Source organism: Aythya marila, assembly GCF_965140915.1.
Source record: "Aythya marila genome assembly, chromosome: 25".
Classification (NCBI taxonomy): domain Eukaryota; kingdom Metazoa; phylum Chordata; class Aves; order Anseriformes; family Anatidae; genus Aythya; species Aythya marila.
Window position 1 is genome coordinate 2,216,654 of NC_139066.1, and position 14,516 is coordinate 2,231,169.

Consider the following 14,516-nt stretch of genomic DNA (forward strand, 5'->3'; position numbering starts at 1 on the left):
AAGGTCCGTCATTCTGAAAGCAATTGCATGAAGACTTTAAACATCCATCTTATACCACCAAGGGCAAAACCATTCTCACTGAGCAGCTCAGGAGGGCATATGCAGAGGGAAGAAACACGTACAACTAAGGCTGGGATGCAGAAATCTTTAATAAATGTAGAGAGGAAAAGGAGGTCACTCAGCAGAGGCCCTTCAGTGCAGGGATCACCAGGGCCAACCAAGAGGCAGCATCCTTTGCCCATGGAGGATTTCATGCAGGGCATTTGTCTGCTGTTACCACAGTGGCAGGGCTGGATCTGAGGATCCCCACAGCACAGGGGAGGAGAAGAACACTATGAAAATTGAGACAGGGGGGTAGGTGTTAGAATGGAAGGAGAGACATGGACTGTGTTTTCAGAGATCTCAGACTAGCCCCTGGTCAGGCTTCTGCCAATGTTTGCCAGAGGAGGTGAGGAAGGTCAGTCATTCTGAAAGCAATGGCCTGAAGACTCCTCCTTCTGTTGTCCAGCACCATGATCGTGCTGGAACCCCAGGGCCATGGGCAGTGCCTTTAGCAGGGCAGGCATCTTCTGCCACAGTAGCGGCTGGAAATGCCCGAGAGATCACAGCACCCAGAGGTGATGGGGACTCCATCACAGCTGAGGATACTGCCAACGGCAGCAGAGGTGGAGGATCCCACAACGGTGTTCTGCGGGAAGGAGCTGAGGATGGGGCCGGGCAGGGTCACCACTACGGGAGAGGGCTCAATGACGACAGTGGAGTTCTGGCACTGCCTGACGCAGGGCTCGTTGCAGCTGCTGGCCAACGGGGTCGGGCCACAGGGCCGGCATGGCAGGCACTGGTTGTAGCAGGACATGTCTTGGGCTGGAGATGCACCTGGGAGAGAGGGCAGAGAGGAAGCAGAGCATATGGTGAGGAGCAGCCCCATTATCCCACCACAAAGGAGCTAAGGCAACTGGTGAGGGTGGATGTGGAGGCTGTGCCAGGAGGTTCATGGTCTTCATTGCTTTGAACTGACAGGGCCCTTCAAAGCGCAGGCTGATCCAATGAGACAATCACATTGCACATAACCCAAAAGGCTACCTCTGCACCGTGTCCCAGCCTCTCTCTACACAGAACGTCTCTCTCCACCCCTCTCCCATGGGAAGGAACTCCAAGGCCCAGCATAGCTCTGAACCACCACCAGATGAGATGTCTATTAATGCAAGATCCCCTCTACTTCAGAAGAGGAGGAGAGAGGGCTTCAGACTCACCTGGCTACCAAGGAGGATGAGGCGCAAGAATTGGATGAGAGAGCAGAGAGCTGGGCTGCCTTTTATACTGGTACTTCATTGCCAAAGGCCCAGAGGCACCCTTAGCAGAGGTAACAATTTTCTGACAAGCTCTTCTTGAATGCAAACCATCCCAACAAATGATATGGGCTGTGCGCTGGTTTCCTGCACTGCTGCCTTTTCATTTCCAGATCTAGGCCATGGCCATTCTGCAGTGATGGTTTCTTTAGAGTGCTGGCATGAAATGTCCAAGGATTTCCAGGGCAGGAATGCATCAGTGGAGTGTAGAAGACTCACTGGACGTGCTGGATGGGTCCCCTCTGATCATCTTCATGGCTCTGCTCTGGACCCACTTGAACAGGTCTATATCTTTCTCATGCTGGGGGCCCCAAAGCTGAACACAGCACTCCAGGTCAGGTCTCACTGAAGCGGAGCACAGGCCATGAATCACCTCCCTCCACATTCTGGACATGCTTCTGTCAAGGCAGACAAGCATGGAAACAAAGCTTCTTTCCTTGGCCAAATTCAATTCTGGCTTCGATTTAGCTCTCCTAACTTGATTCCTATCTTGCCTCATCAGACTATGTATCTGTATTCTTTCCAGTCTACCTGTCCTTGCTCCTACCCTCTATGGCCTTCTCTGTCATGTTTGAGTTCAGCCAGTTGCTCCATGTTCATCCATGCAGGTCTCCTGGCATTTTGCCTGACTCCTTCTTTGGTGGGATGCATCACTCCTGAACTTGGAAGAGATGATCCTTGAATATTAACCAGCCTTCTTAGGCCCATCTCCCCTTCAGGGCTTGTATCATGGTACTCTACCAAGCAGATGCCTGAGCAGACCAAAGTCTGCTCTCCAGAAGTCCAGGGCAGCAAGTTTCTTGTGCTTCCTCCTCACTGTGCTCAGGAACCTAACTTCCACCATTTCACAGTGACTGCAGCCAAGGCTGCCCTTGAGCTTCACAGTCCCACCAACCCCAGGTACTATGAGAATGAGGTCCAGAATATAGCACCTGTCCTTGTAGGCTCACCTTGTGCACTCATGTGAGTGCCCGCTTGCTTTTGTTCACACATCTGCTCTTGTCTTGTGACAACCACTGTGCAGCTAGCTTTGAACAGGCCAAAGTCTGCTCTCCAGAAGTCCAGGGCAGCAAGTTTCTTGTGCTTCCTTCCTCCAGCCCCTTCAGTTCTGTGATTCTGTAGCAGAGGCCGTGAGTCACCTCCCTCCACCTTCTGGTCATGCTTCTGTCAAGGCAGCCAAGCATGGAAACAAAGCTGCATTCCATGGCCAAATTCAATTCTGTCTTCCATTAAGCTCTCCTAACTTGATTCCTAACTTGTCACCTTGTGCACTCACCTGAGTGCCCGGTTGCTTTTGTTCACACATCTGCTCTTGTCTTGTGACAACCACTGTGCAGCTAGCTTTGTGTGAAGGCACGTGGATGCAGAGATTTGTCCAGGACTCCATGCAGGTATAGATGAGCACGTGCGTGTGTCCTTGTTTCCCCTTTATCACGAGGGAATGTGCACAGTTGTAGCACTCTCCCGTGCTCTGTGCATGAGTCCTGCAGGGGAGCAGGTTCCCAGGGTTAGAAGGAGCCTGAGAGCAGCTGAACGCAGATGGCACCTGTCCTGGTTTCAGTTAGAACAGAATTAATTTTCTTCCTAGTAGCTGGTGGAATGCTGTGTGTAAGCACTGCTCTGCAACAATTAAAACATCGGGGTGTTATCAGCACTCTTCTCATCCTAAGCCAAAACACAGCATTCCACCAGCTACTAGGAAGAAAATTAATTCTGTTCTAACTGAAACCAGGACAGCACCAGCCTCTCAGAGGTGTGTGCAGGGAAGAGGCACTGAAAAATACAGCTCCTTTCTCCTGAGCCCTCCTTTTCCTCTCGCTGCAACAATCACCCTCTGTTCCTGCCAACTTCAGGCCCAAACAAGGACCATATCAGGACAGTTTGGATCCTTGGTTTAATTCAGGATAGCAACGTTTGGAGTGCCTCTGAGTGACTGTCCATCGTTGACCTTGGGATGTACAGGAGAAGCAGACTGCTGTAAGGCTCCTGATAATGTCTGTCAGAGATTTCCACCCGTAGACACTGCTAGGTCCTCCTGGGAGTCAGTGCTGAAGCCAGGCCTATCTCCTCACAGTTGTCTATAAAGGCCTGCCAGCATTGTCTCAGAAATACATCGGAAAGCAGGCAGATTCTCATGCACCCCATGTTAGACTGGTTCTCCTGAAGGCAAAAGGACAGCTGTCACTCCTCCACGTTTGCGATTTCACAGCAAAGGTATCACATAGTGGCAAGAGTAAATTGATCCACCCCTTGCACCAGAGGAATGCTCAGCGTTTGGAGTGCTTCAGCATGGCTGCCAATCAAGCACAGTTTTCATAGTTCCTGGGAGCCCTTCCTGCAGGCCTGAGCCTGCAGCTTTGGCATGGAGGGCACCTTCTGCTTGAGTAGCAGCTGGCAGTGCCAGACACCCAGTCCTGCTGAATGCTTTCATTAGGGCCACAAGCAGTCGGAAGGAGGGCACCCTCGGTCAGTTTATGCATGGTCCCCAACCAGGGCACACAGGTGGTGACAGCGTAGGTCACAAATGTGCTGTGGAGAACACAGGCTGGCTGGAGAAAGGGGCTGACCAGAACCTCATTTTGGTGCAAAGGAGCAAAGAAAAGGATTTTCATCTTGGGCAGGAAGCACTCCCAGAGTAATTCAGGATGGGGGCTGGCTGCCAAGGAAGCAGACCCTCAGGAAAGGCTTTTGGGTGCAGGAGGCACCCAGCCAAACACGAGCCAGCAGCGCGCCCTTGCAGCAAAGGCAGCCAATGACCTGCGGAGCTGGGGGGACCAGGGGGTGCCCCGCAGTGCGTGAGGCCGGGCAGGTGGGGCGTGGGCGAGGCGGGGGCACAGCCACAGTCGGGCCGCGTGGGGTCGCTGCCGGTGCTTGGAAGTCCCCTTGCAGGGCCTGGAGTTAAACAGCACGGGCCCGAGGGAGCCTCAGAACAGCCACACTGGGTTTCTTCCATTCTCTTTAGTGGTCTCTTTTTAAGAGCTTGTTGTACAGGTTTCTTCCTAAGACCAAGTCCAGCACTTCTGGCGCTGAGATGACGTACTGGCAATACAACAAATATCTGTGCTGGACACTCACTCTAATGACACATATTGGAACCTTGGATCTTGCCAAAGGACTGAGTTGTAGGGGAGTTTGCTACACTAGCCAGCGCTGCTGAAGGTCTGCCCTTGGTGCAGGATTCACTCCCGTCTGTGTGTGCAGAGGTGCTGACTGCTGAGCAGAGGGCTGTGGTGCGGCATCCTTCCCTGCCAACTTGAGAGAACGTGGCTTCTCCGAGGGGGTTGTGGGGAAGGGGTGGGGGAAGCAATCCCATCTTCATTGACAGCAGAGGTGGGTGCAGACCTCTGTGTCTGGGGCTGGGTTCTGGATTGGAGGGGGAGGCCACTGGGGATTCTTGCCCCTTGCTGGTGTTATATATGGAGTGGTAATTCGAGTCGAGAAAATGGTTGATATTAATAAAGAAGGGGGAGATGTGGGAGTGTGGCCATGGGGGTTGGCAAGCCCCATGATTAATGATGACATTAGACTCTTAACCATGAGCCCATGAGGAATGTAAAAGAATTTAGAGGGAACAAAGAAGGGTGATTCAGGAGACTCCATGCAGTCTCTAGTACTTGTTCTCCAGCCCTTAAGGCATGGAAATTTCTGGGTGTTTGCTGTTCTTGTTATATTCAAAGTTGTTTGACCAATGAAAAGTTGTTTTGAGAAGAACTGCTGTAGAGAGAAGGGTGTAAGAGGGGAGCCTGCCCTCAAGATAAAAAAAAAAAAAAAAAAAAAAAAAAAAAAAAAAAAAGATTAAAAAAAAAGAAGGCAACACGAAGAAGTTATGTCATCAGTAAAGGAGCAGAAAGAAGGAATGAAAAGGAACAGGCTAGCAGAACGGAGACCAGGACTGGAACAGGCACACTGATCTCCTCATGAGGATAGGTTCGGCCAATCTCAGAAAACTGCTCAAAGAAGCTCGTACAGAAAATTGCTGGAAATAGGCGCACCAGAGCTGGAAAGAAGATAAAGCTGAGAGAAGCGGACCTGCGCACACAACTGCCCCTTGCTGGTAAGCAGTTGCACATTGTGGGGAATCATACGTCCTTTGGAACAAAGACAGTCCTGGTAACCTTACAGTTTATTCTCCTTATTAACAATCAGACGGTTTATGATCCTGAAATATGGGACCAAATTGAGGTCAAGGTGTGGGACTCTGCTACTAAAAACGACAAGGTTGCAGTGGGATTGCTTGGCACCTGGCAAGCAGTCTCTGAGGCTTTAAAGAGCCACGTGGGGCCACAATCTATGACACTGGCCCCGCTGCTGCTACAGCTGTCGAAGGCTTTTGCTGTTACGCCCCCTGGTGACCTGGACGAGCCTTTTGACCAAGGCCTATTGGCCTTGAATGGAGTCAAATCCAGCTGGAGGCTAGTCACTAGTGGCGTCCCCCAGGGCTCAGTACTAGGGCCAGTTCTCTTTAATATCTTTATCGATGATCTGGAAGAGAATATCGAGTGCACCCTCAGTAAGTTTTCAGATGACACCAAGTTAGGTGTGTGTGTCGATCTGCTCAAGGGTAGGAAGGCTCTGCAGGAGGATCTGGATAGGCTGGACCGATGCGCTGAGGCCAACCATATGAAGTTCAACAAGGCCAAGTGCCAGGTCCTGCACCTGGGGCACAACAGCTCCAAGCAGAGCTACAGGCTGGGAGATGAGTGCTTGGAAAGCTGCCTGGCAGAGAAGGACCTGGGAGTATTGGTTGATAGTCGGCTGAATATGAGCCAGCAGTGTGCTCAGGTGGCCAAGAAGGCCAACAGCATCCTGGCTTGCATAAGCAGTGTGGCCAGCAGGTCTAGGGAAGTGATCGTCCCCCTGTACTCTGGTGAGGCCGCACCTCTAGTACTGTGTTCAGTTTTGGTCCCCTCACTACAAGAAGGACATGGAGGTGCTTGAGTGAGTCCAGAGAAGGGCAACGAAGCTGATGAGGGGTCTAGAGAACAAGTTTTACGAGGAGCGGCTGAGGGAGCTGGGCTTGTTCAGCCTGGAGAAGAGGAGGCTCAGGGGTGACCTCATCACTCTCTACAGGTACCATAAAGGAGGCTGTAGCAAGGTGGGGGTTGGTCTGTTCTGCCACGTGTCTGGTGACAGGTCAAGGGGGAATGGGCTAAAGTTGCGCGAGGGGGGTTTTAGGTTGGATATTAGCAAGAACTTCTTTACCGAGAGGGTTGTTGGGCATTGGAATAGGCTGCCCAGGGAAGTGGTTGAGTCACCATCCCTGGAGGTCTTTAAAAGACGTTTAGATGTAGTGCTTAGTGATATGGTTTAGTGGAGGACTGGTTAGTGTTAGGTCAGAGGTTGGACTAGGTGATCTTGAAGGTCTCTTACATTCTGTGATTCTGTGATCCTCAGAGAGGAAGGGTCCCTTGTTGGGCCGGGGTCTCCCAGCACACAGGCATGATTTTTACTCCTGCAATTAGGATAGTACATGGTGACTTCACATGTAAATACTCCTAATCTTTGGTTTTTAGCTGTCTATTCATATTGCATTGCTAGGTGATATATTCAAAAGCCAAATGAAGCCACATTCTTCTTGAATGAGCGAAAGAACACAAGGCAATGCGCACATTCTGGAACATGAAAAATTCCTACTAGAAATTGGGACTTTTGTTGCTTTTCTTGAGGGTGGATTGTGAATATAGATGGATGCCAGCAGGAGTGGCCTTCTAGTACCGAATAAAACACTGTAAGTTGGAGGTAACACAAGAAAGAAAAAGGGAATAGCATAGGCAATTTTTTTTTCTGATGCTGGGAGCCCTGATTTATGGAGCTGTACTGGGACTGTCTGGGACAGAATTAACATTCCCCACAGTAGTCCCTAGAGTGCTGTGCTCTGCACTTGGAGCTAGAACTCCAGTGTTGTCACAGCATCAAGATTCTCTCCAACACCTCCAAAGCCAGGAAGTGGAGGGTGGGAAAGAGGCAGGAGGGGACATCGCCAGGGCAACTGACCCATACCATCCAAAGGGATATTCCATACCATGTGATGTCACACTCAGCAATAAAAGGTGGGAAAGGGGAAGGAAAGCGGGGAGCTCTCATTATGAAGACATCTGTCCTCCCAAACAATCGCTATGAGTATTGAGGCCCTGCTTCCCAGGAGATGGCCAAACATCACTTTTTGAGGGGAAGTAGAGGATAATTTTCTTTTCTCTCTGTGCTTCCATGCAGCCTTTGCTTATTTTCTTCTCTTACTTTTGCCTTATACCAAATTTCTTCCTTTTCCTCTTCTTCTGAGGGGGAGTGAGGGAGTGGTTGTGGTGGAGCTCACCAAAGAACATAAGACAGACCACTTGTCAGGGCAAGGCACATGCTGCAGATCCTGCTCCTGCTAAGATTCACTGCCATTGTTATCTTTGGAGATTTTCAGGGATTTTTTGCGATTCTTCTTAGAAATGGAAACTATTCATCAAACAACACATTGCTTCACTCCTACAGACTCGCCACATGCTCACTGCCATGTGCAGTGAGCACTTCTGGGGACCAGATCTGCGGAAGACGTGTGGGGAGAAGGTCTGGAGAGCTGATCTGGGAACCTGGTCTAGGAATCAGTCCTGGGCACTAACTCTGAGGAGCAGCCCTGGGCACCCACTCTGACGACCAGGTCAGGAGACCAGCTCTCAGGAGTGCAGGTCTGGGGACCAGATCCGGAAACCATGTCTGGGCACCAGGAGTGGGGACCACGTCTGTGAACTAGCTCTGGAGACCAGATCTTGGGGGTAGAACTGGAGACCAGGTGTGCAGAGTAGGTCTGGATACCAGGTTTGTGATAGCAGAACTGAAGAACAGATCTGGGGACCAGGTCTGCAGACCACTTCTGGGAACCAGCTCTGGGGACCACCTCTGGGAAACCGGTCTGGGGAGCAGTTCTCAAGACCAGATATGTGGAACAGGTGTGCAGAGCAGGTCATATTAGCAGGTCTGGAGAGCCAGCTCTGGGGAGCAGCTCTAGTGAGCATGTCTAGGGACCAGATCTGTGGAACAGGTGTGAGGAGAAGGTGTAGGGAGCAGGTCCTGGTGGAGCACGTCTTGGGACCAGGTCTGCCAGCTGCAGCGGGCCTCCGGGAGCTGCAGCGCAACCTCGCTGGTGAGCTGCTATGGTCTCCCGGGTGTGGCAGCGGAACCCTGCCAATGACCTGCGTCGGACTGAGGGCGTGGCAGCAGACCCCCGCTAATGATCAGCAGTGGTTTCCCAAGTGCCACAGCAGACTCGCACTGAAGAGCCATGCCTGGCTCTCCAGGAGCTACAGCGGACCCTTGCCGGCAAGCTGCTGGAATCTCCCGAGTGCGGTGGTGGACCCCCACCAGCCAGCCATGGCTGGCCTCCGGAACCTACAGTGCCCCTCACTGGCAAGCTGTTGCAATCTACTGGGCTATATGGGGACAAGAGCTGGCATCCAGATCTGAGGATCAGGTCTGGGCAGCAGGTCTGGGGGAGCAGATCTGCAGACCAGGTGTTCATGCCCGGGTCATGGGAACCCAATCTGGGAACTCTGTACTGGGAAGAGCTCTGTGGGATCCAGCTCTAGGGAGCAGGTGTGGGGAGCAGATCTGGGTACAAGGTATGAAGAACAGATATGGGGACAAGATCTTGGGCTCAGGATGTGGACAGCACAGCTCTGTACAGCACAGCAGAGCTCTGTGCCTACGCAGGTGAGCTGCCATGCAGATCCCAAACTGCTCCACGAAAAATCTCCATCTGTTTCAGGAAAACACAAGCAATGAGGAGGATTCACTGCTTTGTGCAGTAAACTTTTTTGGAGAGAGGGAGAACGTTCACGCTGCCTGGGGGATATAAAAGGAACAGCTGGGGGCTGCAGGACTTGGAGTGTCATTCCTTTGGGTGTCTGAGAATTCTGCATTTGAGGTGTACTGAGGGAGATATGGGGGAAGACAACGCAACTAGCCAGGCACAGCCTAGCCAGACAAGGTGTTAGGGGTGGTGATAGAGGGAGCCCAAGCATCAGGGAAGCAGAAACTGCCAGGGATGTGGCCCTGGGTGGGTGCTCCCTGTGGCCCGTCATTGTGAGTGCATGTGACCCACTGAACCCACATCCTTTTCCCTGCTGACTCCTCACCCCTTGCCCTATGGAACAGCTTGTCCTTGTCCCCTCTAGGCTTGTGCCATCCAACACCCCAATGGAGCCCCATTCCTCTTGCAAATGCTAGGTTATCCCACCAGAACAGGACACAGCCAGAAACCCTGGCTGCTGCGTAGCATGATTCCTCCCTTCTTTCTGGGGATGTGAAAGAGAAATCAAAGTGTCTTGTCCTCCCACAGGAAACAGGAACATCCCCATGGAGCTGAGGACCCCAGGTGAAGGTGCACAAGCTCAGTGGAGAAGACTGCCCTGACATCAGCCATGGCCAAGCAGTGTGTGTGAAGAAGAGAAGGCAGATGTAGCTGGGGAGGTGAGGACCCCACTGGGAGAGGAGACAAGAGCAGCCCCTGCACATGATGCTGCTCCCAGAGTTCCCCTGACTGTGACAATCCTCAGGGGTTGCTCCTGCTGGAGGAGGGAGAAACCCCAGGGAGCATTTGGGGCACAGTCAGAACAGACAATTTATCTTTGTTGAATCTCCTCCTGTTCCCCCAGCAGAGTCATTTCCTGAGCTCTGTTCTCTTGGGGCTGGGAGGTGCTTTTCTGACTCTCCCTCCCGCAGTAAACAGGAGGGTCAGTCTAAGCATGCACCGTGGGTATCTCATCCTCACTGCCTTCCTGGGGCAACTGCTGGGTAAGTGCTGGCTTTTAATCAAGGTATAAATCTGCTTTCCCCAGGAAGCCTTACCACATTTATGTGGGGAACAGCTTTTGAATCACAAGGAAAATGTTGGTAAATGTTGTCTCCTGTTTCTGGTTCTTGGCCGGTTTCTATCATGATACTGTTATTCTTCAAAATTTGGAAATGGAGATGGAGAAGAGACCTCTCCTGCTTCTCTCGTCCTTTCAGTCCATCTCTTTTCTGCCTCTCTCTTCTGGTCCACCTACTGTCACCAGAGAAGGTTTCATCAGTCTCTGCAGTCCCTCATTTCTCCCTTTCCTATAGAAAAAAACAGATTGTGTCCAAGTCAATACAGGACATGAAAGCTCTCCTCCCATGGACATTACCAGGGTGTCCAGTCTGTCTTCTGCCTGATGTGTTCCTCCAAAGTCCTCTTCCTTGTGTGCACAGGCAGGGCTCCGTCCTGGGAAACTTATCTCCCACGTGTCTAAATCCACTCCTGTTTGGCTGCCTGGAGACTTTTCTACAGAGCTGCTGACCTTCTCTTTCTTCCAGAAACCATGGGGCAGGTGTCTGTGAAACAGCAAGAAGGACAGGTCACCGTGGAGCACAGAAACACCTTCCAGACCAATTGCACATATGAAACCTCCAACTTTAATGGCTTGCTCTGGTACAAGCAAAAGAAGGGACAAGCCCCTCAGCTGATTACACATCAAGCAGTAGCAGGCACCAAGCAGAGTGACCGTTTCACCACGGAGCTGAACTCCAGTGGGAGGAAATCCAGTGTTCTGCGTCTGAAGGAAGTCAAGCTTTCTGACAGTGCCTTGTACCTCTGTGCTGTGCGTGACACCCTGGTGCACAGAGCTGCCCTGGCTGAGCAACAACTCTGGATGTGGAGGGGATGTGTCTGTGCAAGGCAGAGCTCTGGGATGGGGCACTCAACTCTCCCCTGGCGGTGCTGTTTCCCCTGTTCACTCCAAGATCTACCAGCCCAGTCCTCTTTCCCAAACAGCCTCTGTCTCAAAACCATGTTGAATATGGTGTTTTGATGTCCCCAGGCTTCAGGAAGCTCTTCTGTCTGTTTGCAAGAGCAAGAAGCAACGCAACCTGGAGAAAGAAAAGCTTGGCCCAGGCAGCTCCCAGCAGGGGACAGCCATGGGCCCTCTTTTCTCTGTGCTCTCAGGGAAGGCAGCACCAGCCTCAGCCTTGTCTCAGAAAGGGTCTGATCTATCCCCGGGATCACTGCCCCAAGGATTCTCTGGAGACATTGAACACCACTGCAGGAACAATGCTTTCCCTCTGGTTCTTGCCTGGGAACATGCCTGGGGCTTACCAAACAGCTGTTAAATACCAGTTTAAGAATCCGAATGAGAAAAAAAAATGCTTCTAAAATTTTGTTTATTTTTTGTTTCTTTTGCAACATTTTGAAGCTTAATTTCTCTTCACTTTGATTGGAAAAAAAAAATCGATGGGTTGATACTGATGGTTGTGTATAAGAGTATTTCTGTTGTCTGGCTGGAATTCTTATGAGTTGGGAATTTCTTTTACGCAGAAAATTATTGTATGTAATACAGCACTGTGGGACACAAAGAAATATTTCACTAGAAATGCAAATAAAAAACAAATAGAATTACTATTTCTTTGAAACCTGAATAAAAAATTTCTATCGAATGCTCCAGATTTGTCTGACCTATTTGGTTTTTGGAAACTGACACAAGAGAAGAGGTAAGGGACAAGAATAGAGAAAAGAATCTGGACTTGATAGACTGTCGTGGTTTAACCCGGCTGGCAGCTAAGCACCACGCAGCCGTTCGCTCACCCTCCCCCCTCCCTCTCTGGGACGGGGGAGAGAAATGGAAAGTGAAGCCCGTGAGTTGAGATAAAGACAGTTTAATAAGACAGGAAAATAATAATAACAATAATAATAATAATACAATGATGATAATAGTACTACTAATAATAATATGTACAAACAAGTGATGCACAATGCAATTGCTCACCACCCGCTGACCGATGCCCAGCTTAACCCCGAGCAGTCCGGCCCCCTCCCCCCGGCTAGCCACCCCTATATATTGTTTAGCATGACGTCAGATGGTATGGAATACCCCTTTGGCTAGTTCGGGTCAGCTGTCCTGGGTCTGTCCCCTCCCAGCTCTTACTGCACCCCCAGCCTGCCTGTTGGCAGGACAGAGCAAAAGTCTGAGGTGTCCTTGGCTTGGTATAAGCACTGCTCTGCAACAATTAAAACATCGGGGTGTTATCAGCACTCTTCTCATCCTAAGCCAAAACACAGCATTCCACCAGCTACTAGGAAGAAAATTAATTCTGTTCTAACTGAAACCAGGACATAGACTAATTTGTATCTCACTTCCAGGAAGGTCATGAAGTGAAGAGTGGGTGGATGGATGCCTGGAGAAGGATGGACAGCTGTTTGTATTGCTGTCTGTAATGAAGTAGAGTGTGAGGGAGAAAGGACAGATGGAGGGAAAATGAGAGATCAAGAGAGGCCATGAGAGGAAATGGAAGACGCTTTTTGTTGATGTTTTCTGCTGCTCGTATTGCAGCACGAAAGCTCAGGAATAGGAAAGATGGAATCAAAAATTTCACTTGTTCTCCAGATGGATTTTGTCGTTTCCAAGACAAAGGTGAATCTCCAAATTGTGAATATGCTCCTCCATCTCAGACTTCAGTGTTAGCCAGGAGATAGTTCTGGCTCAGGAGCACCTATTGATTATTGCTCTAACCCAGGCAATAGATGTGTTGTGCGTAGAAAGTCTCAGTCCCAGCGTGAGAGCTGGGCGGGGGCTAATACTGTTATAAGTTGCCCCCTTAATTAATTTTCAGAGAGCATTGCATTAATAATAGAAAGGAATTTATTGAGTAAGCAACAGCAGGCAAAACAGCACTGGGCGGCCGGGGAGTCTCGGCTCCGTCAATGGCGCGCACCTCACCCCCACCAGGGTCCCTTTTTATATCTTGGTAATTCTGGGATTACGCAGCACATCCTGGTATATTCTGCGACTGCGCGCACTGTTGCTAGAGGGTCGTCTTTGTCCCTCTGGTGGTCGTGAAGATGAAGGCCGTAGTCTTCCTTGGCGTTGTGGTTCAACTTCTTTTTTTTAATTGGTCATTTTGGCCCAGTGTGAGACAGGAAGGCAGGATGTTGATACACTAGTTTAGCAACTTATCAGGAGATGGTTACATGAGCTTTGCAGCAGTGTCTTTGAACAAAAGAGGCAACTGAGATGCAGAAGGAGAGAAGGGGAGGGGGTTCTCTTTTTTGTTACATTAAGCAAAGGAATTTTCATAGTGTCTAGCCAAGCATTATACATCTCCTTACTTCAGCAGGAAGCTTTTGCAACTCCTGCTCCTCAAACAGAACTCCTTGTTTTTCTAATACAAAAGACAATGAACAAACATTTATTGTGTATTACAATACCAGATAGGCCAGACTCCAGAGAGGCCTGGATGAAGGCTCCATCCAGTGATGGCCCTGCACCACCTAAGAGGCTGGCCAGGCCAGGCTGGCAAGATTTGGCCAGGCAGGCATAGGCACACAGGCAGCAGAGCTGGGGAAGGGCTATGCTAGGTCTGAGCTTGTGCAGAGACCCTGGGCTAAAGGTCAGGCCAGAGCTGGGCTGTGGTGGGCTTGGTTCTGATGCGTGTTGCCCTTGCACCGCCACCTGAGCCAGCACTGCCTCCCAGAGAACCTGGCCTGGGGAGAGGTCCCCCCATCCTCACACCATGGAGCAATAACCCCATCCTCTGTCCTGGTCCCATTACACTGGCATACAGTCTGTGTGAAACTAAATCAGCCCCACACCACAGGGCCCCGAGGTGTGCAGAGTTCAGAAGGCCCTTGCCTGGGTATAGAGAGCAGCGGTGCTGCATGGAGCGCAAGGGCCACTTCATCCTCATGACTCTGGAAAATACAGAGGAGCTTGGTGCCTGGAAGAAGATCCTCCAGCGTGTGCCCTATGGTTGCAGCATGGTGCGATTGTGCCACCTATGGGGTCTCTGAGTTCCATGGCCTGATGAAAGCTGATCCATGCTTGTGGCCTTGATGGCCAGTGGCGTCAGGCAACAGGGCTGGCATGGCTGGCACTGGTCATAGCAGGACATGTCTGGGGGCAGGAGGTGGACATAGGAGAGAGGGCAAAGAGGAAGCAGAACATGGGCTTGCATGAGGAGCAGCCTGTCACCCCACCCTAACAGATCCAAGGCACAGGCAGTACTGTGACCACGGAGGTCTTCCTCCATGACAAACCTTCTATAACTTGACTCTCCCACAACCAGCCGTCCCAAGATATGGCAGGGCACACAGCTGATAGCAGCTGAAAGGTCCAAGGAACTGAGTCCTCCTGTGGAAGAATGAGGGGCACAAGAAGGGGCTTCACACCC

At 50.9% G+C, this 14,516-nt stretch overlaps 1 protein-coding gene across 1 annotated transcript; it reads right to left on the bottom strand.

Annotated features, from left to right (window-relative positions):
- Positions 1-550: 550 nt before the first annotated feature.
- On the bottom strand, positions 551-856 carry LOC309887447 (feather keratin Cos1-1/Cos1-3/Cos2-1-like; the record flags this gene model as incomplete). The annotated part of the gene is made up of 1 exon (XM_082779155.1): positions 551-856. One exon carries the CDS (start codon positions 854-856, stop codon positions 551-553), a length of 306 nt encoding a protein of 101 aa, XP_082635281.1.
- Between the last annotated feature and the right edge of the window lie 13,660 nt (positions 857-14,516).